The 22,972-nt window shown below is 45.7% G+C and overlaps 1 protein-coding gene and 1 long non-coding RNA gene across 22 annotated transcripts in view; both read left to right on the forward strand.

The window, feature by feature from the left end:
• Window positions 1–22,972, forward strand: part of ERI3 (ERI1 exoribonuclease family member 3) — a 130,397-nt gene that overhangs the window by 5,889 nt on the left and 101,536 nt on the right. For 17 of the 21 annotated variants that reach the window (XM_081488795.1, XM_081488810.1, XM_081488793.1 and 14 more), the window contains one exon: window positions 9,023–9,300. In XM_081488795.1, the coding sequence (XP_081344921.1) occupies window positions 9,046–9,300 (255 nt within the window). In that variant the 5' untranslated portion in view covers window positions 9,023–9,045. The remainder of the gene's footprint in view (window positions 1–9,022; window positions 9,301–22,972) is intronic. The other 4 variants (XM_081488796.1, XM_081488801.1, XM_081488802.1 and 1 more) reach the window with 1 other exon arrangement.
• LOC145505821 (uncharacterized) lies at window positions 17,840–22,949 on the forward strand. Its single transcript, XR_014053305.1, has 2 exons — window positions 17,840–18,313; window positions 19,414–22,949. It is a non-coding gene; the product is annotated as an uncharacterized LOC145505821 (long non-coding RNA).

Raw genomic sequence — 22,972 nt, forward strand, 5'->3', positions numbered from 1 at the left:
GAGTGTGCTGTCAGCTGGTGCGGTTGCCTCGCAATGAAATTGTGTGAGTTTATTGCTGTGATTTCTCTTCCTTTGAGTGAGAGGTGTATAGCTGATGCAGAACCGCGGTCTGCTGCGTGCCTTGTCCACATCTGCTCATCTTGATCTGGGTCCGTTTATTCACTTGGTCCTGTTGGGTTTTAATTGATGACTGCTAGGAACAGGCCTGCTGGGAAGCAGATTCCCTTTGGGTCATTGTTTTTAGACCATCTCCCTTTGGGGACATTGTTGGGGGAGCCTTGGGTGACGAGAGATTGCTTTGATATGTTCAAAATTGTGCCTCGTGCCCCACAGCTACAGGTAAAATCAAAAGGCAGATAATTTATGGGAGTGTCAGAGCTGGCCGCTGGCACCTCAGGAGACCATTAGTATGCCTGTTCAGACCCTCTGTGTCCTTGCAATTGATTCCTCTTTGCATGAGCTTGATTTGGGAAGCTGTAGATCTGTGGGTAGTGATTGGATGTGACAGTCCAAACACCGGTCCCTAAATTAATCCTTTTAATAGTATTCCTGCACCAAGGCAATGCTGGCTCACTCTCTCTAACTGGGGAGGACAGAATTGGTGGGGGGTAGGGGGTAGGAAGAAGAAGAAAGAAAAGAAGTTTTTCCTGGTTCTTAGGCCCTGCTCTGTTCTGACATGTTCCAGTTCCAGAGCAGTTGACGTCATAAGTCGTTCACATGTTGCCTCCCACTTACTTTGTGCCTGGCCCTGTGCTGAGAGTACAGATATGAATAAAACGTGGTCCTTGCCCTTAAGGATCTAGGGCTAGTTCAGTGTTCCTCACACTTTTGAGAACTCATATGCTCCTTAGATGGAGAAAAACTATGCTTTACTTTAATGCTACTTGGAATTTTAAAATGGTTTTAATGGTCCAACCAAAAGAAGTACTTTTTACACACACGTACATAACATATACCCCTATACCTACGTTCCATTATTCTCACCTGATGAAACTCCCTGAAAATTCTCAACTCCCTGAAAATGACTGGTAAGAGGAGAATCAGGTAACTAAAATCTTACAATAGTGAGATGAAAGTTATGAAGTAGGAATAAACTGTGCTGCTGGATCACTTAAGCAATCAATTTTCTGACGAGGTGTCAGAGAAAGTTACTAAAAGGGGGAGATTTGAGCTGGGTTTTGAAGAAGGAGCAGGAATTTGCTTGATGAAAATGGAAGTACGTTTCAAAACGGAGGGAGCAGCAATTGCCAAGGTACAGATTTGTAAAAGGAAATGTCACGTTAAGGGCCTGAGCACGAGCTAGTTGTCATCCTGCTTCCTGCCAGTTTCTTTGCTCTATGAGATGGGAAGATTTGCTCCTATGGAACTGGGTTGGAAGAGAGGCTTTGAGTTTGTTGTGCTGCAGTTGTTGTAATCCAAGACATTGCTTCCTGTTTCCACTTTTGTACCCAGGGCTGCAATTTGTTTTTCTTCTTAGAAACAAATTTGGGTGATTTGGACAGACTTAATTATTGCTTATGGTTGAGTTTCTTTTAGTTAAAGTCATATCTTAGCTCAGAAGAAAAACTACAGTTGATATGCATTGTTAGCCCCATGGCTGATGGGAGAATCAGCCAAGTGGAGAACGTGGGCCCTCAAATGTAGGAGAGGAGAACAGGGCCCTGAAGAGCTGAGTGCATCTCAGCCTTAGTGTTCTCATGTGTGAAATGGGAATGCTGTTACCTATTTTGGTTGATGGTTGGGAGGCTTGAATGAGATGAAATATGTAAAGTAACCACTATAGTGCCTGGCTTATAGTAGATTTTCAGAAAATAGTAGTTTCTTTTCCTCTTTCTCCTGTATTAATAATTCCCCTTAACTGAGATCGTACTATTGTGCAAAGCACTTTGTACATATTATACAATCTAATTTAATCTTTAAGAGATAGGCAATATTGTTGTAGCTGTTATTACAAAGAACATGTGGTGGAGTCAGGATTTGAACCGGTATTTGTCTCATAGCAGCATTTTTAACAACTACTTGTTTCTATTCCAGTTCTCCATCTTGGAAGCAGGGGAGTAGCTAGTCTGGGTATCTCCCATCTGGGGTCAGATGCTGTTCTACGAGTGTGGGAGGAGTTTAAAGGGATGAGAGTACTGTACTATACCCTGCCCTTTCTCTTATTTCTGTTCTGTTTATGGTGTGTTAGGAAACTAGCCTTTGCCCCCTCTTCTGTGCCATGGGGCACAACTGACATACAGGTCTTTGCAAAGAGAGGTTTCTCAGCCTTGGCCCCTTAGAGGAGTTGGCCCAAGTCACTGGATGTGGCTGAGTGTTAGCAAACAGAAGGCAAATCACAAACAGGCACTTCTTTTTTCTATGCTGTTTTGAGTGGCTGAGATGGGCTAATTGAAGGGGAGAGGGAGCCTCCTATGGCTCATGATGGTGCCATCAGAATTTTGTGTTCCGAAGGTCTTTAGCGACTTTAGCTCTGCTGATAGTTTGGGTTTAGCAGCTGCTTCTGATGTTGGACAGATTCTCCCTAGCCTTGCCATGGAGCCGAAGTAGCTGAAACTCAAGGCCAAGAGGGTGGTGGGTTGTACAGAGGAGAGTGTTTTGTTTGAGATGAGGACCCAGCTTTAGAGTTCCTACTTTGGGACCATCGGGAAGTCATGTAGAGGTTCCAGGCTTTTGTAGGTCTGTCAAGCTTTGTTCCACCTTTAGCAGACTAGGCCGAGCCCTCAGACTGCTGGCCTCCACTGTGAGACTGCAGAAAAGCTGGGGAGACAGGTGCTGGTGCCTGCTGCTTGTGTTGGGGCAGCGGCCAGAGGCTCTGAACTGGAACTTGGGAGTCCCAGGTTCTCTTCTTAACCTTACTTGCTCTGTGAACCTTGGACTGTTCTTTTCTGTTTCTGGGGCTCATTTTCACTGACTGACTCGACTGTGTCTCCTCTTAGGTTTTCTTTCACCTTTGACAGTCTGTGATTTTCACAGAAAGTGCTCCAGCAGTAAGAATGCATTCATTAGACTGAACATTATGACTCTGGAAGGCATGCAGTTTATTTATATTTTTCCCAGGTTATTTTTAGCCGCTTGAGGCAGGGCCTGTGACTGATGAGTTGCAGACAGGTGTTACTGTGTTCTTGAGGATGCCTCTGTGGCTCAGGTGCCCGAGTACTTGTGCTGTTGCAGGTCAGATTGGGGCAGGGACTTGCCCTGAGACTCCGTGCTGGGAATGCCGCGGCTGACCCACGTGCTTCCAGTCAACTGGACTCAGAACCTGCCTCAGTGCCCTGGGCTTTCTCTGGAATGCACTTCTGCCTCCCAGTCTGGCTCCCCCAGCCCACCCACCAACGTGTGGCTTGTAGAATCTTAATTCCCTGACCAGGGATTGAACCCAGGCCCACAGCAGTGAAAGCCCTAAGTGCTAACCACTGGACCACCAGGGAACTCCCCAGTCTGGATTTTTAAGGAATGGATTGAGTCCAGGGATGGTACAAACCCATACCCTCTCCAGAGATATCCCAAGTGGATGGGGAGGTGGGGTGGGAGTGGACCCCATATTTCATGATGGGCTTCTCTTGTTTTCTCTCTCCCGGGCTCCCCTGGTCTGCATGTGGATATTAAAGGATGGCCCCCTCCTTTCGCCCTTCCTTCCCCCTCCAGTAATGGAAGGCTATAAAATGTCTATTTACCCAAGACACCAGAATGACTCCTCTGTGGTTCCACTAATCTGGTGATTTGGTGCTTCCCTGGTCTCTCAGGTAAATACGGATTGAGGCTTTTTATAAAGGCATATTATTTCCCTCATTAAATGTGTGTTTTGGCACATGCGTTATTTACCTGACCGACAGTAATGGCTGCAGAGGAGCCATTGTGTCTGTTGTGTAAATACTCTGCCCAGAGATGGTCCTCCAGGGGCTGTGGCACGGGTCTGCGCCTCCGAATTGGGCTGTTTTCCCCTCCCCTGCCCCACCGGGAGGCTGGTCCCTTTATTTTGAGGAGAGAGAATCATTCATTTTCCTCTTTGCCATAGGCTACTTACTACCTTTAATTTGCTAGGAGAAGGAAATGGGTGTCAGAGTAAATGTGTGTAAATCTTGGTCTCGGGTGAAAGCTGGTGTGCAAATAGATATACAGAGAACATAAATGGTTCCTTTTGAGTTCCACCTGTCAACTAGATTCGCATAGTCCTGGTTGATGATATAGGTTGTCGACTTATATTCTGCAGACTTGTGACTGAAGTATAAAGACATCCACAGAAAGGGGAAATCCCTAAGATGTCAGCGGGTAGATGGGCAGGTGGGGCGCCTCTGCAGGGAGTGCAGGGGTGTTTCCGGAGCAGGTGCTAGCAGTGGCAGGAGTGCCCAGTGAGGGGGCACTGGGTGGGGGCACTTAGGATGGAGACTGTGCATTGAGGGCTGGCTTTTGCCAGTCTCCGGGCAACCTACCTTCTGTAGCCAGTACGGGGTTATGGCTCCTTCATGTACTGTTCCCTGTTGCTTTTTTTTTTAATAACATTGCATATGGCTTTAAAAAATTTTTTTTGAAGTTTGAAATAGGCCAGATTTATATAAAGTTAGAAGTAGAGTACAAAGAATTTTTTTTTCCTGAACTGTTTGTGAGTTGAGTTGCCTAACACTCTGTCACCCTAAATACTTTGCATGTATTTCCTACGTGCAAGGACATTTTCCTACCTAACCATAGCACAACCATCAAAATTAATGTTGATATGTTACCTCCATTTAATCCTCAAACGCCATTCAAGTTTTGTCAATTGTCCCAATAATGGTCTTTGTAGCAAAATGATCCAGTTCAAAATCCTGCGTTGCATTTAGTTACCAGGTCTATTTAATCTCTTGTAGACTTTTCCCAGTAAAATTTCCTTGATGTTCATGACTTTGATACTTTTGAAGATTACAGGCTGGTTATTTTGTAGACTGTCTCCCATTTAGGGTTTGTCTGGTATTTTCTCATGATTAGATTCAGGTTATGCATCTAATACAGAAGACCCTGGTTCGATTCCTGGGTCGGGAAGATCCGCTGGAGAAGGGATAGGCTACCCACTCCAGTATTCTGGCTTGGAGAATTCCATGGACTGTACAGTCTATGGGGTTTCAAAGAGTCAAACATGACTGAGTGATTTGCACTTCATTTCATGCATCTTTGATAGAAATATCACAGAAATGATGCTTTGATTTTCTCATTGCATCCAATCATGTGATACATGATTTTGATTAATCCCATTATTGATGATGTTCATTTTGCTCACTGGATTGGGGTGATGTCTGCTAGGTTTCGGCACTGTAAACTTACTCCCTGTTAATAAGCATTCTGTGGGTAGATACTTTGAAACTATGTGAACTCCCTTGCCAAACTTTAACTTTTAAAATTATTCATTCATTTATTTTTATCTTAAGGCCTCATGGTTTCCTTTTTTTATTCAGTGCATAATAATCCATTAATATTATTTACTTGCCAGTGGGAGCCCCTTCAAGTTGGCTTCTGCATCCTTTTGAGTGTCTCCCTGCTTTCTGGCACAAGATGTTCTAAGCTCATCTTGTACTTCCTTTGCCGTAGCCCTGGAATCGGCCATTTCTCCAAAGAGTGTTGTTTCTCCCTGGCCCTTCAGTAAACAGAGCTAGAAAATATATATACATGTGTGTATATATTTGTGTGTAGATATATACTCTTCCTCACATTTACATCTAGCTTTATTTTTATAACATATGTCAGAAACCTTGAGTTCAACTCCAATTCCATTTGAAGATATTTCCAGTTCCACTTTGATATACAGATGTTTTTCCCTTTCCGTATTTTGATTTCACCCTCTAACAGTGAGAAACCTGGTCCTATTATCCTTAATGCAGTCCCCTTTTGGATCAGTCCCTCTGTATGTAACTAATCTCCCATTGTTGTCACTGCCCTTTCCCCTCTTGGGTGCTGCTTTTACCTACCTGTGGCTCCCACATCAGGCTGCTCCTCCCTCTCTCCCAATGGATGCCCTTCAGACCCCACTGGTGCTGTGGCATGCTGCATCGCACCTTCCTGCCTCTTTATGGATGCTGATACCTACCCCCCCCCGCCCCGCCTCCCCCAGCACACACACACTTCTGTTTCTCCCACTGCAGCTGATGGAGACTTCTACTTTCCTCTTCCACAATTAATGGCTCTAAAGCTATTAGATTGAATTTTGTAGGAAGAGAAGAGCTGCCCTCTTTTCCTTGACTTGAGTTGAACTGGATTTTTAGAAGTAAGGGAAGTGTGGAACCCAGTGACTGCATACATGTGGAGGCCTGGTCTACTGTCTGCTCTCAAGGCTTTTTTTTTTTAATTTTAATTTTTTAAAATTATTTTTTTATTGGGGTGTAGTTGTTTTACGGAGAAGGCAATGGCACCCCACTCCAGTACTCTTGCCTGGAAAATCCCATGGACGGAGGAGCCTGGTGGGCTACAGTCCATGGGGTCGCTAGGAGTCGGACACGACTGAGCGACTTCACTTTCACTTTTCCCTTTCATGCACTGGAGAAGGAAATGGCAACCCACTCCAGTATTCTTGCCTGGAGAATCCCAGGGACGGGGGAGCCTGGTGGGCTGCCGTCTATGGGGTCGCACAGAGTCGGACACGACTGCAGCGACTTAGCAGCAGCAGCAGCAGCAGTTGTTTTACACTGTGTTGTTAGTTTCTGCTATATAGCAGATAAATGAATCAGCTATATTTATACATAGATCCCCTCTTTTTTGAATTTCCTTCAAAGACTTTTTACAAGAGAGAAACTTTTCGATGTGGATGAAATCAGTTGAGAAAGTAAGTGTTGGCCGCTGTGAGGACCTCTGGCTATCAATGTGTTGTCCATGGCAGGGAATAGGGCATGTATAGTATAGGGTATCGGAGGTCTAGGGCAGCCTGGGGGTGCAGAAGATGTTGATGTTACTCTCTGAGATTGCCTTATGCATGGGGTTTATAGGCTGAAAGTATGGGGGTCCTGGGTTGGCCAGGTGGGCATAACCCAACAGGATGATAGTAATAATGGTAAACTAATACTTATTGAGCCCTATGTGCCAAACCCTGCTCTCATTTCACTCTCATTTAAGGAGTAGGAGCTGCTATTGTCATTTTACAGGTGAGGAACTGAACAGAACTTACCCAAGGTGCCATGCGCAAGCAAGTAAGTGGTAAAACCAGGATTCAAACCCAGAAGTGCTCCTTAATCACGATGCTTAATTGCCTGCAGTATTTGGCAAATTGGGTCTGATTGACCATAAACACTTTACATAGTATGTATACATACTGGAAAACATTAAAACTTTCAAAAGTACTTATACATGGCCTGACTTTGAGGACTTAGAGAAGAGTTCTAAGGCACTGAGGACTTTGAACTGAGCAGACTGGTGTTTCCCATGTCAGCAAGGCTTCCAGTACTGTTCAGGAGTGGGTGACATGAAGAGTTATTTTGGATTCCAGCTTTCAAAGGAGTGTTGGCCCGTTTGCCTTTCCAAGGGATTCCATAATGAAACTCAAGCCAGCCTTTGTCTATCTCAGGCTCCGGATCTGGGCTGCGGGATCGGGCTGCATTTTTGGAGAGGCTGTGAAGCCATGGTGAAAACAAGCACTGTGCTTGTGCTGGGATCATGAAGAACTTAAAATACTTTTCAGTCCTAGTTCTACATTGGCTCTCACTGTAGGAATAGGGAAATTGTGGACCCACACCAGCATATAAATATGCAGGCAAGTTATTGTAGGTCAGTTTGTATGTCGCAGGAGAGCCGGGATGAGAAATAATACTTGGCATTGTCTGTATTCGCTCAGGTGGTAATAACATCGTTGCCTTGAGGGTGCGCTGGACTTCCCGGGCTGCTGGCCTCCTCCATGCTACAGCAGGGAGTGAGTGCCCACTGCAGTCTTTCAGAGACAAGCTTTTGGATTTGTCAGAATGGGGCTTCAGAAAGCTTAGGAACTGTGGCTGTTTCCATCTTGAGCAGCAAGATTTCTTGTTTAACTTTGAGGATTAAAGTTGAGGGAATTTGAGTATTGGGTATGAAATGGGAAAAACACAAACTTTCTGCTTTATTCCTCTTTTTTTTTTTTTTTAAGGAAGCTTGAGTTATTTGTGAGTAAAACTTAGGCTTTGATTTTTATATTTCGTTAGCCTTCTAAGGAGCAGACATTCTGCAAATTTAAAGGAAAACTTGAAAAGTGATTTGGATTTTTTTTTTTTGCACATGTTCACTCAGAAAACTTTACTAGATTTTTAGCAATGCTCCCATTACTGCCACATCTGGGTTTTCTCTTTTTCTTCCCTATTTAAAAAAGTCCTGCAGTCATTCAAGGCCTCTAGTAGAGAGTCTAAAGACAGGGGAGGGAAAGGGCCGAGGCTGTTGCCAGCTGTGCTCTGCAGGCGTCATTCATTCCCCCAGGGTGCCACTTACTGTCTGGGGGCTGGGGAGTCACCAGACTATGGTGAGCAAGCTCACTGATGACTGTGCCTGCTTTCCAATTGGAAGAAGGGAGTCGGGTATATGGAGACGTCAAGATACAGAAAGGAACGCCAGGGGCAAGTGGCTGGAAATGGAGCTGAGGAGAGAATCCTGGGCATTTTCTGCTGTTTGTCTGAGTCTCCTTAGCTCACAGGACTGATTGTGCAATGGGGGCACCTCGGGTTACTTTGGGAAACTTAGCTTTAATGTTAACTGTTGCCACCTGAGAAGTGACCACAGCATTTTTGTGTCTCCTCTCTTTTGAACTTCAGCGCTCCACTTAGGATCAAGGCCAGTGCTGCATCTTGTTTTGAGATGGTCTGGGAGACTCAGAGCTGTCATAATGCTGTGGGGGACAGTGTTTAGGGTCTTGAACTTCAGTCCTGAATACTGGGGTTTAGAAAGGGGGCACCGAAACACTGGGGAGTGGTTCGTGTTGTGTGAATGTTCCTGAAGACGAGACGGAACAGGCCATGGTGGGAGGGAGTAACCCAGACTCTGTTCTTTTTTTTTTTTTTTCTCTTTCTTTTCCTTTCTTTTTTTTTTTTAACTTTCCTCCCCTAAGTTTTAGATGCTTCTGGATGTTCAATGCTAGCACCTTTACAGACTGGAGCAGCTCGATTTTCTTCATATTTGCTTTCAAGAGCAAGAAAAGTGCTGGGCTCTCACTTGTTTTCTCCTTGTGGTGTTCCGGAGTTCTGCTCCATATCCACCAGAAAGCTGGCGGCCCACAGCTTTGGCGCATCCATGGCGGCAATGATGTCCTTCCCTCCCCAGAGGTATCACTACTTTTTAGTGCTGGACTTTGAGGCCACGTGTGACAAGCCACAGATTCATCCTCAGGTAACTGTTGCGTCATTGCTTCAGCAAAGGTGGGGTGGGCAAGGAGGGAGGGAGGAGAGACTGGCTATCTGCGACGCAGAGGCACTTTCTCTTGTCTTCTTGGCTTTTAGCTACACACCTGGAGTTCTTGCCTAAGAAGCAAGACTTGACTCAGGCATCCTAGGGTGAGGTTAGACCTGAGAGGTCTCTGGAGACAACTGAGCACGCTGTTTCTCTCTGGTCTCAGCCTTTGAGAATCAAAATATTTCCTTCTGTCCCATCCTTCCTCTCTCCTTTCCCTTCCCTTCTTCCTTCTGCTGCTGCTGCTGCATGTTTTTTTAAGGAATACTGTGTTAGTCAGCCTCCAAGATGGCCCGCAGTGATCCTTGCCTCCCAATGTTCCTACCTGTGGTAGTTCCCCTTCCACACTGAATCAGAGCTAGCCCTGTATAGCCAATAGGGTAGAGTGGAAGAGACACTGTGTGACTTGTGAGGCTGTGTCATAAAAAGCATTGCAGTCCACCTTGCTCTTTTGGATCACTTGCTCTGGAAGAAGCCAGCCACCATGCTTTGAGGACACTCAAGCAGCCCTGGTGAGAGGGGCATGTGTACAGGAACTGAGACTTAGCTAAAAGCCAGTACCAACTTGCTAGTCATGTTTCCTGACCCTGTCTCGAAGTGAATCTGCCAGCCCCAGTCAAGCCTTCAGATAACTACAACCCCAGAGGACATCTGACTTCAACTTCAGTAGAGACCCTGAGTCTGACTGACCAGCCAAGCCACTCCTGAATTCCTGGCTCATAAAAACTGTGAGAGAATAAATGATTATTGATGTTTTAAGCCACTAAGTTTTGGGATGATTTGTTACACAGCATTTGATAACTCAAACAACAATTGTAGGACTGTTGGAAAGGAAAATTTCCTGCTTTTTTTTTTCTTAGTTAATTACCAGCTGTGTTCAGGGATCTTTTACCTTTTAAGGTAGTGCTGCTAGGAAACTTGGATTAGCAGCAAGAGACTTGTGCATGTGTGATACTGGAGTGCTTGGTATTTGCTTTGGGGATGTGCCTGGGGGCTGATATGGCAGCCCCCAGTGTGGGGGTCTTGGGTATGCCTGACTCTAGAACTGTAACTCTTCCCTGTAGGGCTGGATTATCAGGTGTGTGATTTGGGGATGTGTGGACATGTTGGTCTGGGAGTAGCTTTTAGTAGTTAGAGGAGGAGAAGAGGATGGTAGGAGCAGGCACTTGGGAGGCAAGAAGGTCCCTGCAGAGGCGAACTGGGTTCATTTCTCATGGTTGGTTTTTTCCCAGGAAAGGGTTCTATCTTTAGATAGGAGATTATTTTTCATAAAGCAGATACCACAACGCTTTTACCTTCCCCTACTCCTCTCTTTCCTATTCTCCCTTAAGGTAGTGGTCTACTTTGGGAAAGGACTGAAAGCAGGCCTGCTGAGGCTTGAGAAGACAGGAGCTGTATGAGAGCGTCCTGGGGAAAGGAACTTTGCGCGAAAGGGAGGACGGCCTGGGAGCTGCCTGAGCCACTTATTTTCTCAGCCCCTTGCTCCTACTCATGTTGTAGAGTCATCTTCTCCACCTCCCCAACCTACTGGAGATTCTGTGATGGGTGTGCTTGGGTGGTGGGTGGGAGTCTTGGTTATGTAGATTCTCTGGAGTTGAGAATCAGGGAGCCATACCCCAATATGCCATATCTCCCTTGCTGATGATTTCAGTCACTGAGTATGCCCAAGCAGGACCTGAGTCTAAAAATCTTAACACATCCTTATTGCACAGGATTCAGCCCTCTTCTGAAGCCTCATGGTTGCTGGGTACCTTCTCGATGACATTTCCTGCTTTCTGCTTCCTGACACCTGCCCGTGTATGTTTGTTTCTGAACTTTTCAGTTAGATTATATGCTGAGATAATGATGTAGCTTGGTTCTCTTGTCCTACAGAGGGTTCTGCCAATGTTACTGAAGATGAAGCTTGATTCATGTCTCAGTTTGGTCTGTCAGTATTACCTTTCATTTCTCTTTCAAGGACATTGTTCTTTTAATTTTTTGTTCTTTTTATTAATTTATTGCAGTGCTGAAAATGTAATGCAGTGCAGACTTAAATCACTTGTATCACCAACTTCCTTCCCAGGAAGGAAGAAACCTTCTGGACCCAGGTTGAGCTCAGGCTTCCTGCTGTTCACCAGGATCTGAGCCTGATTAAAGATTATCTCCAGAGTCAATGAACCCTGGTGATGTGATTCCAAGGGCACTTAAGGAATTGGCTGCCCTGGTTCATTATTAGCAAAGCATTAGCTGTTGCTGTAGAGAACTCAGGAAGAAGCATTTGCTGTCTTGCTTATCTTTAAAAGGCGAATACGAATGATCTTGGAAATTATAGACCCGTTAGTTTACTGTGATTCCAGAGAAGATACTTGACCTGATCGTCAGATAATCAATCAGCAAACAGCTAGAAGAGCATAGAGTACTGAGTAATAACTTACATGGGTTTGTGAAGAAGAGCAAATCCTGTCAGATCAATCTAACTTCTTGCTGTGACATAGTGATGGATTTGAGTGGATCTAGGGCAAGTGATAAATGTAACACATCTCTACTTCATTAGGTCTCTACAATGCTGTGATCAACAGGTAGGAAGGTAAGTTTGGGGCCAGACAGCTCTGTTGTTGAACCAGACTGCTCTCAGGAAAGGGATGGGTGGCTCAGAGTGACTTGAGACTTACTGTTATTGGCAACTTAAAGACCTCCTCTTTCTCTCTTTAAAAACAAACAAAAAAACCTTCCCTAAAGTTTGCAGGTGGTGGAGTCCTGACAGGATTCAGAGAAAGTTGGAAGATGGATTGGAAAAGTTGTCAGTCCCAGATAACAGTGTCCTTCCACTGAGCTCTTCACAGGTCAGGTTCTCATTATAGCCTCTACATTGTTTAGGTCTTTTGGTCAACATGGCTAGTGAAGGAATTGGAGAGAAGCTTAGGATAAGAGGAACAAAAATCATTAAAGGCACAAAAATTAAGATTTAGAAAAAAAAAATTAATATAGTTTTAGTGACTGATTTTTTTGTCCAGATTGGGAAGGAGTTGTTCCAAGGAGTATGATAATAACTTGCTCTTCATTTTAATAAAGACAAAAAAGAATTTGAATGGGAGCAGGAAAGATTGAGATTTGGGATGAATGTCTACTTCTAGACATGACAGTGAAAGAACTTGAGTATGTTGTACAGGTTAGGTCAGCCCTCCCTAGTGGCTTGGTGACTGTCCACCTGACAGAGATACTTCATGGGCAAGGTCTGCATGCCTCCTGGGGATGCATTTGAACTGTGAATCAGAACCACCCCAGCTCCTCTTCTGCCTGGCTCCCGAGAGTTAAACTCTCGAGAACGCTTGAACACAGTGCCCTTCTGATTCTTCTGGGAGTGTGTCATATCCCTCATTTGTTGTAGGAGGCAGGAACAAGTTTTGGACCAGGGCCTCTCTGGAGGCTTGGCGTGGGGTTCATTTCTCTCATCTGTGTCTGCCATTCGGAAGTCCCTGAGTCAGCTTGTAGGGACTATCCAAAAGGATTGCCACCATACAAATGGACAGGCACAAGCACAGTTGTACTTAACCATACTGATTGTAAATGTGGTAAAACATTTTGTACTTTCCATTTGTCATAATTTTTGCTGTTTACTTTTGTACTTTGTTCAGATTGCTGAAACTGGAATGGTTGGTTTGCCAGTAACAGGCTTTCACCTTTCTGGTGTTTGCACTCATTTTGTTTTATATGTTTTGATTCAGATTGAGAGGTATAGGTTGAATATGAGACTATTTTTCATTTGAAAATATCTTTTCCAGTTAGGTGGATTACCATGTTTTAGAGACTCAGAATGTGAGGTATACAATTTCTTCTTGCTTCAGGAATTGTTTCTCGATGTGAAAGTAGGTTTTTATCTGGTTGAGAATCGTGACTGCCTTGTCCTCAACCAGCAAGAGTTCACGTTGCTCATTTTGGTGTGGATGTGCATCAAATGATGGTGGCTGTGACCCCGAAGCCCAGGGAGCAGCCTGAAAGCTTTGGTGGGAACTTTAATTGTGCCGCTTTAACCTGGGGGCAAGTTCTCTCACCACCTCAGTGTTCAGAAAAGCCCGAAGCAAATGTAAGTGAGGAAAATGAGGTGTAGGCCACAACACGTGGGGAGGAGGAAGTAACCTGGGCTGTCCAGATGGCCAGGGAGGGGTAACCCAGCGCTCCTGTCTGGGAGCACGCATTCTGGTTGCCACCTCCCCTCCCTCCCTGAGTTTGTCCATCAGGCTCCGTCAGGACCCAAGGTGCAGTCTTTTTCTCGCTGCTCCGCAGCAGCCCCACTGACTGTTTTCCTTCCCATCTGTATTCAAGTGCCCATAACTTTGGAGAAAAATGACCTTTGGGGTTGAGGTTTTCTAGTGTTTGCTCTTTGTCCACAGGGGCTTTTTTTTTTTTTTTTAAGGAAACCTTGAAGAGACTCCATCTGCATTTTGAGTTAGAACTATGAGTAAAGGCATTTCTTTTTTATAGAAAGTTGTCCAGATGCTGGGTTATTTGGGGAGGGCAGGTTTGAGGGAGGGTTGATGGTGACAGGAGAAGGGATAATATAGAAGAGGGGCATTTGGTGGATTTTTGGTGTGATTTGAAGCTGACTCCTCATTATTAGTCTTGTGAAAGAGACATTTTGGAAAACTTCACAGGAAATTGATTACAATCCCTATAAATCACATTGTATTGGTCTCTCCTCCTCCTCCATTCGAGGCTGAGCAGCAGGAGGCCCCTAACCCCTCTACCCACCCCCCCACCCCCCGACCCACCTGATACACGCTCATTGCTGTTGCTCTGTGTTCAGCTTCTTCCCTTCTCTGCTCCTGGTTCCTGCACTTTACAAATGGATGGAAAGGTCATTCCCTAGAGAAAGAACTCACCCCTCCCTTGCCTTTCACTCGTCCTGGTCCAGGTTCCTCCAAGTGGGAGGGGTTGGGTCAGGCTCTTCAGCAGGAGGGCCCAGTTATTGGGTTGCGGTCCATCTGCCCATGGCCCCAGTCAGTCCGCCTCCTTTTTCTGTTCAGACAGGCGAAGGCGCTGACGCTATTCTAGTCTTCTAAACTGGGAAATGAAATGCAACACCGACGTTAATGTAACATTATGGTTGAGATTAAATGCACCAAAATCAGGAAATTCAAAGTTACGCTTCCCACAGCAACTATAACTCAGCCTCATCTGGCGTGTGTAATATTTTGTGTTAGTGCGGATGGTGTTATATGTTAAGACATTAAAGTTAACACCATAAGCAGAGCACAAAATGCTTGAGGGGGCTGAGTTATGATGACTGTGTGAGCCGTAAGTGTTCTTGCATAGGCTCTCAACTCCTGGAATAATTTTTCCCCTGCCCATCAGACCAATTATTGCCTTTCTTTTTAGTTATATGTCTGCTTAGCACATCTCTTCTTCCAGGGTCACTATAAATGAATTCCTTATTGGTGGCCAGTGATGGGTGGGAATGGGGCAGCCCACCAGGCCCGTTTGTCCTTTTTGTTGCTGCTTCCATAAATGTGGTGCCTCCCCTGCCCCCTCTCTGGGCCCCCCCTCCACAGGCTGCAGTTTCCTGGTGGTCCCTCATCGGGATGGGCCTCCCAAGGCTCTCACTGTGGCTCCTCACTAGTGCTCCCTGAATGGGAACAAGCATTTGCTGTGTCCGGGTCTTGGCCCTGTTGAAACTTCACGTGAAAGCCAAACGGCCCTCCTTTATTTGGAGCAGACATAGCAATGTGAAAGTAAAACATACATCTCGGGGAGCGGAGCACTGGTGCGTGGTGGTGCTCTCCTGTGTGTTTGGCATAGCAGAGGTACAGTCCAAGTGGGTTTATTTGCACTATTCAGTCTGCTTCTCTACCTTCCCCAGGGTTTATACCTTTAAGCTGCCATAGTGTGTAGTTAGGCTCTGGAGTTGCCTGGGGGTAGGACCAGGAACTTTCCTTCGGAAGTGCTGGGTCACTGGTAACAAAATCAACCACGTAATTTAGTGCAAATCAGGAGACATTTCCCCTAGCCTGTTATTATCTGGTGGCCTCTCCAGGGCTGAGACAGCTGTTGGAATGCAGATTTTCTTAGACGCTGGGCTAAGGTTGGTGGTGGGGAAGAGCTCTAAAGAATGGGGCCATTGATGAATGGTGAATGAAATCAGGGACTGTAAACTAACAGTGACACTGAGCTGCCTTTTAAGGTTTTTGTTGGACATGACAAAACCAACCAAGTCTGTAAAGGAATGGGGAGGACTTCATGGTAACCACTTTAGAGGCAATGAAGAAGCCTCTTTTTACTCTCTGGATAAAAACTTCAACCTCTGTGTTAGATGCCAGGATATAAAAACAAGAAATGGTCCCTACCCTCAAGGAGCTCATAGTCAAGGAGCATAACCACCATTGCCTGGGTGAGTACTTGGCACGGTGGGCGCACAGAGCAGGGGACCGGTCAGCCTTGCTTCTGGAGGGGTCGCATAGCTCCCCACTAAGGGAAAGTCAGGAGGTCAAGAGTGCCAAGTGGACCCGAGGGCTCTCAGAACTGCTGTAGCAGAAATGAAAGAAGGTGCTCACAGAATGTGCCAGGACCAACTGACCAAAATATGAAAAAACTGAGTTGGATTGCAAGCTTCTTGTGTGAATGTTGAAAATGAGGGAGAGGGAGAATGAAGACTTTGAACTGGCAATTTTTTTTCTTTTTTTTTTCTATGCCATGTGGCTTGCGGGATCTTTCAGGCCCCAACCAGGGATTGAACCCAGGCCCTGAAAGCATTAAGTCCTAACCACTGGACCGCCAAGGATGTCCCAGAACCCAGCCAATGATTTCACCATTTGGCTGGTAGGATTGTCTGTATCATTGATATGGTATTTTTCACATTCAAGAACATCAATGAGACTATGAAGGCTACAAAAGGTTTAAGAGAATTTTAGGCAATAAAAGTGTGAGAGGCAGAAAGGTAAGGGTCAAATAGAAATATGTGAGCTAAGGCCCTGAGGCATTGTCAGGGAGCTGCCCCAGAAAGCAGCACTGAGCTGGGCGGTGAGGTCTCTAGGGAGAGGCAAGGGCTAGGGGACGACATCACCCCCCACCCCCTGCTCCCAGTACTGGCAGTTTGGATCTGAATCTGCTAGGCATCCCATGGGAAGACCTCCTTCCATAGACTGGGGAGGTTTATACCCTTCAAACAGATAAATGGCTGGCTGACTTAACACTGAGAACAGAAGGAAGGAGGGAAGGATTAATGAAGAGGCAGGAGGAGAGAAATGACTTGCTACAGACTGGAGAGGGTGGGAGATGGGGACAAAATGAGCTGTCTGTCTGAGCAGCAGCAACAGGTAACACAGCCACAGAAAGAAAGCTGGTACGTTGGGAAGGGGGAGGGGGAGTGAAATCCTGAGGAGCATTTAGGGTTGGTCTTTGGGCTTCACTTCACTTCTCCCTGCCCCCGTCCTGTCTTGTTTTTCCTCTCCCCTCTGTTGATTACATTTCTTACTTTGTAGACCAGAATCAGTTGTCTGACAGGAGGAAAACTGATATTAGGAGATGCTTCCTCCATCTCTGTGTCTTGTTGGGAAAAAGGATCCTGCGTCATTTTGATTAAGATGCTTTGGAATGATTATTTTTTATCCCCTTATCCTAGGTATTCACAATACTTAAAAAGCCCCCACAGTCATACATTTATGTGATGAGTTTTGAGCTCTAGCTGTGAAAATTGAGTCATTGCCTAAAAGCCTGGAACAAGAGTGTTCCTAGATTGACATTAGCCAACCCCACCCCCACCCCCACCCCCCAGGCAGACAGGTCTGCAGCAGAAGGGTGAACAGGCTAGGACAGGCACAGATGGTTTGTGTGTGTTGAGTGCTGCCATGGGCGAAGCCTGGTTAGGTACTGGGAGAATCAGAAAGGAGGGAGGAGTACTCTGGAGGGGAAGTCAAGCATTATGGAAGCTCTTCACTTGAAGTAAAACTGCCTTGGAATGGGCTTGTTTAGACCCTGCCCCTGTCTGTAGTGGCCAGCAGGAGATCTTGGTCCATGGTAGTAAATGTCTGTTGTGTGAGTTCCACTGTTCCAGTGCCCTGGTTGGTGTCTATTCCAGGGGAGGCCGTTCCAGCCAAGGACTTGTCTGAAGGCTGACTGCTAGCAGAGGCTCTCACTGGGAGGTGCTGATGTTGCTCTCAGAAGGGAAAGGAAGTGCAGAGTCCACAGTAAGGTTGATAAAGTAAAATCGGCAAGCCAGAAAAGGAAGTGTGAATATTGTTGAGTGGAAGAGAGGAAACAGAAGTAGATATCGTTATCCAGCGTTCAACGGAATGGAAGGGAACGTGTTCTAAGGGGTTAAATATGGGCAGAGGGAAACTGGTTAGGAGTTATTACTTGAAAGTGGGTTAGTGGGTTGGACTAAGGTGGTGATGGTGGGAATGGAGAAGAGTTATGTGTTGTAGCCCTTAGATCTGCTGGGAAAGAAACAAGCTTGAGAACCGTGCTCTTTAGTAACTCATAGCTTTTTTGGGTACTGGTGGGCCCTGGTTGTCAGTGGTGCTAAGAGATTTGGTAAGGAGTGGAGAGTGGAAACCTGTGGCAGTTATAAATGGAGTGTTCTGCACTAAAGGCCCGTGTCAGGGACGCCTGACATAGGTGAACTTAGTGGTAATGTAGGCAGTTACTTTACTCCTCTGGGATCTGTTTGATGAACTGTTTGACCGGGTCCTTTGGGAAGTAGGTGGTGATGGTGGATTGGACGATAATTGTCTGAAAAGCTTGGAATCTTGCTCTACCAATGTGATAAACTGAGGGCCATGGCTTGAAATTGCAGTGTCTGAAATGGAGTTCAGGAACTCTGTATTGATCACAGTCTGTGCTCCCCACCTCTCCCCATTACTAGCAGGTGTGAATGAAAAGCCAACTGATCAGCTGAAAGGGATTGGTAGTTGGGGATGGAGGAGGTGGGGACTGATGACTGGGAGGAAGCATGCCATTTTGATAAGGTCTGCTTTCACTAGTGGAGAAGGCAACGGCAACCCACTCCAGTACTCTTGCCTGGAAAATCCCGTGGACAGAGGAGTCTGGTAGGCTGCAGTCCATGGGGTCGCTAAGAGTCGGACACGACTGAGCAACTTCACTTTTGCTTTTCACTTTCATGCGTTGGAGAAGGAAATGGCAACCCACTCCAGTGTTCCTGCCTGAAGAATCCCAGGGACGGGGGAGCCTGGTGGGCTGCCGTCTATGGGGTCGCACAGAGTCGGACACGACTGAAGCGACTTAGCAGCAGCAGCAGCAGCTTTCACTAGAGAGGTAAGATGACCAGAGAAACAATGCCAGGAGAAGGAACAATGCCGTAGAGGAAGTTCATGGTACGATGTGGAGGTGGTGAGGTGTCTCCAGCTTGGGGCCTCAGGCTATTTTAGGAATTGCTGTGATCCTGCTCTGCATCTGGTTAATCAGGACCAGGGGTATAAAGAAAGCTCGTCTATAATGAGAGATCTTCCTTGGAGAGGTATCCAGCCCCACTTTTTGATTCATTTGTATGGAAGGAAGATGTTTTTCTGGAGAGAGTAGTATGATGAGTGCCCTGTGGGTAGCTGATGCCCTGGGTCTTGATCACATTCTTGCAGGGAGCAGGCATTGCCTTGGCAGGAGGACCTCTTGCAAGCTTCCCAACAGAAATGTGTCAACTTGCTCTACACAGTTCTGGGATGTGACATGCCAGCTTTTCCACTGTGGATCTCTGCAGCCAGGAGAATGAAATGTCTGATGGCAGAAGCCAGGAGTGGTTGGCAGATATAAAGGGCAGATATAAAGGGCTTGAAAGTGGGCCGAGCAAGGGTTTATTCTAAGAGCCAAGAATCCTGGGCTCTGATGTTCTTTTGTCAGTGTCTCTGTGATAAGCACTTAGTCACACAGATGTTCTAGACTATACCTTGGCTAAAATGTGGTCTGAGAACCAGTGGCATCCCCATCCCCTGGGATCTTGTTAGAAATACAGAATATCAGGCCCTTGTTGTTCAGTCACTAAGTCGTGTCTGACTCTTTTGTGACCCCATGGATTGTAACCCACCAGGCTTCTCTGTCCGTGGGGTTTTCCAAGCAAGAATACTGGAGTGGGTTGCCATTTTATTCTCCAGGGGATCTTCCCAGACCAGGGATCGAACCTGTGTCTCCTGCACTGGTAGGTGGGTTCTTTACCGCTGAGCCACCTGGAAAGCCTGTTATCAGGCCCTATTCCAGCATTAGATAGAATGTAGTTTGACAAGATGTCAGGTAACTTGAAGTCTGAGAAACACTGTTCTACTCCACCAGTGGTTCTCAAACTTCAGCAAATCTCAGAATTACCTGGAAGCTTTTTAAAACACAGATTGCTGGGCCCACCCTCAGGGTTTCTGATTTAGAAAGTCTGGATTGGAGGCCAGGAACTTGTATTTCTCATAAATTCCCAGGAGATGGGAATTTATGCTGCCTGCAAGGGACCATGCTTTTAAGTCACTGACCACCTTAGCTTTCTCATCTATAAAATATGGCAGTGATACTTGCCTGCCTTATGGAGATGTGGATTCCTATGAGCCAGTGTGCGAGAGAAGTGTTCGGGCAGTGTGGACAAGATGTCAGTCTGTGTCACTTGCTTACTGGTCAGTGATTTTGAAAGTCTGCCGTAATGGCAGCACAACTGTTTCCCTGGCCTGGTTCCTGGCCTTTGGGTACACATAGAGAGAAGGGGATCTATGAAGCTCCCTTGGGGGATGCTGTCTTCTATGAAGAGACTAGCGGCCCCTGGGACTGTGAATGGGGATTACTGTGCAAGGCTTCCTGAAGCCCAACCAGCCTCTCTGGGCTTCTCTCCTAGTTGCCTGGCCAGAGCCTGCTCTTGGCCTGAGTGGGCCTGGTCTGTCTTGATCACCTGTTACTCAGCCCCACCTCTTCACTCCTGACTAGTGGGTCTTCAGTGCAGTATTTGCATTGATTGGAAAAAATGGGCTTTGTCAAACCAAGCCTCTGATTCATCTTGTGTGTTACATAACTTTCCCCACCCTATTGGGTGATTAGCTGAACAGGCTTTGGCTGCAGCATGTGCCCTGGTGCCAGAATGTGGACTCTCAACCTCCCCTCAAAGTGAGGCAAACCAAGGCAGAGGCTGTTCTATGGGAAGCAGTATAGCAGAGTGCTTAGGAGCAGGGACTCCAGAAATGGACCCTCTGGATCTGAGTCTGGTGTCCGCCACCAGTATGTGGTGCAGTATGACCTGCCTTGAGCGAGTTACTTGTACTTCGTATGCCTCAGTTGGCATTATTGGCAAAATGAGATTAATAATAGTGCCAATCTTATAGGACTATTGGGAGGATAAAATGTAAGAGCTTAGAACTGTGCCTGGCATGTAATAGCTATATGTGTCAGCTCTTGTTAGGAGAATTACTGCTAATATTATTTTGACTCATGGCCTCATAGTAAGCTATTGGGGTACAGCAGGTGGCTGGGAGGCAGGCCCTCCTTCTCTAGGGAGCATAAAGAGAGCCTGCAGGTCCTCTATCAACATGTAGACGGAGCCACAGCACTATACAAAGAGGTTTTTTCCCTCCATTAGAATGGTAAGTTGAATTTGGAGCCCTTCCACTTCTATGCCCTCCTGTACTGCTGCCCCTGGGGGACCTCTCCTGCACACAACCTGAGATTTGTTTAAATTAATTCCATGACAAATGTAGGTATACAGGTAGCTACAAAGAAATCATTTGGTTGTTTGCTGCCCGGAAGGGTCAGCTTCACAGAGGCCACTAATATCAGAAGTTATTTACAATTAAGTATCTGAAGATGTTTGAACTGAGCCTGATTCAGAGTCATGTGTGTGTAGACACCAGCTTGTACACCCCTGGGTGAGGATGTAGTTTCTAAGATTTTTGGTCTCCTTCATTTATTGGTATTACATATTTTTTAAAATTCAGATTTCAGTAAAATCTGAATTATAATTCAGTTTGCACCCCCCCCCCCATGTAAAGAATAGCAGTCTCTATCTTCAGCCTCTTTTCTATATTTTAATTGCTTTGGGGTCTATGGGAATGGGTGAAGACGGACGTGTAGGTGAAAAATCAGCCTTGTACAGCTTCAATTTTTTACCCTTCCTTGTCCTGAAACTTCGAGCATCAGCTCTCATCTGTCAAAGTGTAAATCAGCAATTAAAACCCAAACAGCCAAATGCCAAAGATGACCTGAAGCACAAAGCAACTGACAAACAAGTCCGGACAAATCGACGGGTAATTTATAAGCTTTGCCCTAAAATCTAATTATTTGGCAATTCGAATTTGCAGCCAGCCAGGGCTTGGCAATAAATTTAACCCGCCATAAATTATTTAGGAGCAGGCTGTGGTGTAAATCAAAACCACGAGTGTTTGTTTAAGAAATAAGCTCCTTGTGCATAAAATGTCTCCCTCCCCCCCCCCAAAGGAGAAACTGTTAAGTCAACTACGGTCCCTTCGTTATCCAGTGCAGCCTCCCTTCTCCCTTCTCCCTCTCAACTTCCCCTCTTCCTTGTGGTCAAGAGGCTCCTTGATCTCTTGGAGAGAAAGGAAAGGTCCTGCCTTTACGTGAAACTTTTATCCAAAAATCTTTGTCTGGATAAAATCCATGTTTTCACTAGGTACCGCTTTTTTCTGCCTTGTCGTGTCATGATGTTGCTTTTGGATTTCGTCAGACCTTTTGTGCAGGAGTGCACACTTTTTGGACTTTGAGTCAGTGGGTGAAGAGAAGGCATAGATTAGTTGTAAACTGAGGGAATGCCAGTTCCTAGGTTGAGAAGGGGGAGCCATAAAAAATGATCTGCTCATTTCAGAGAGGACCATAGAAAGATTGGCTGAAGGCAAAGAAGAATCTGTGCTTTGGAGAAAAGGTCTGTAAGAATGCCACACTATTAAACCGTGTGTCCCATTGTCAAAAAATGCCTAACCCAAAGTCCTTCTGCTTAAAATCCTTTTGTTGTTGTATCTTTGAATATAATCTTATCACTGCAGACACTTTAGCTTAAGGGAGTTTGAATACACCAAAAGCAACCTATGCATTTATTTCTTATAATCTACTGATTGTGGGTGTGAAATTTCATTTGAAATGCTGTTGCAGTTTTGTCTTCAGTTTATAACGAGAATCACTGGGGTTCCTACTTAAGCAATTAGAAAGTAGCTGCATTTGAAATCTTTGCTCCAACTGAAACTTCTACTGAAAAATGTAAAAGAATATTTGCTTGGTGCTTCCTTTTTATCTCTCTGTCTTCCTTCCCCTTAAAAAAAAATGTTTACAGCTGGCATTTTATTGAGTGAGATAGCAGATACAGTAGGTTTGGAACCATGGGTACTTGGAGAAATCCAAGTTCTAAGGCTTTTGTGCTTAGTTGTCAAGTTGTGGCTAGTTCCCGTCCATCATCAGCAGACTAGCTTTCCGGGGTTGTGGTGCTCTGCCCTTGGACAACCTAGTAGTGCAGGTAGCGGTAGATGGTGTAGGGTGACCAGCTGTCCTAATTTTAGCATACTTCTGCTCCAGGAATCTCTGGTCCCAGGCACACAGAAAACTGGGATGTGGGTGGTTTGTAGCAGTCGAGGGAGGCTGGGAGATGAGAGGCAGGGGATCTGGTAGAAAGTTCTTTGAAAAAAAAAAAAAAGAAAGTTCTTTGTAGCCTGGCTCTGCT

Source organism: Giraffa tippelskirchi, chromosome 5, assembly GCF_054371585.1.
Source record: "Giraffa tippelskirchi isolate mGirTip1 chromosome 5, T2T-mGirTip1v1.2.pri, whole genome shotgun sequence".
Taxonomy (NCBI): domain Eukaryota; kingdom Metazoa; phylum Chordata; class Mammalia; order Artiodactyla; family Giraffidae; genus Giraffa; species Giraffa tippelskirchi.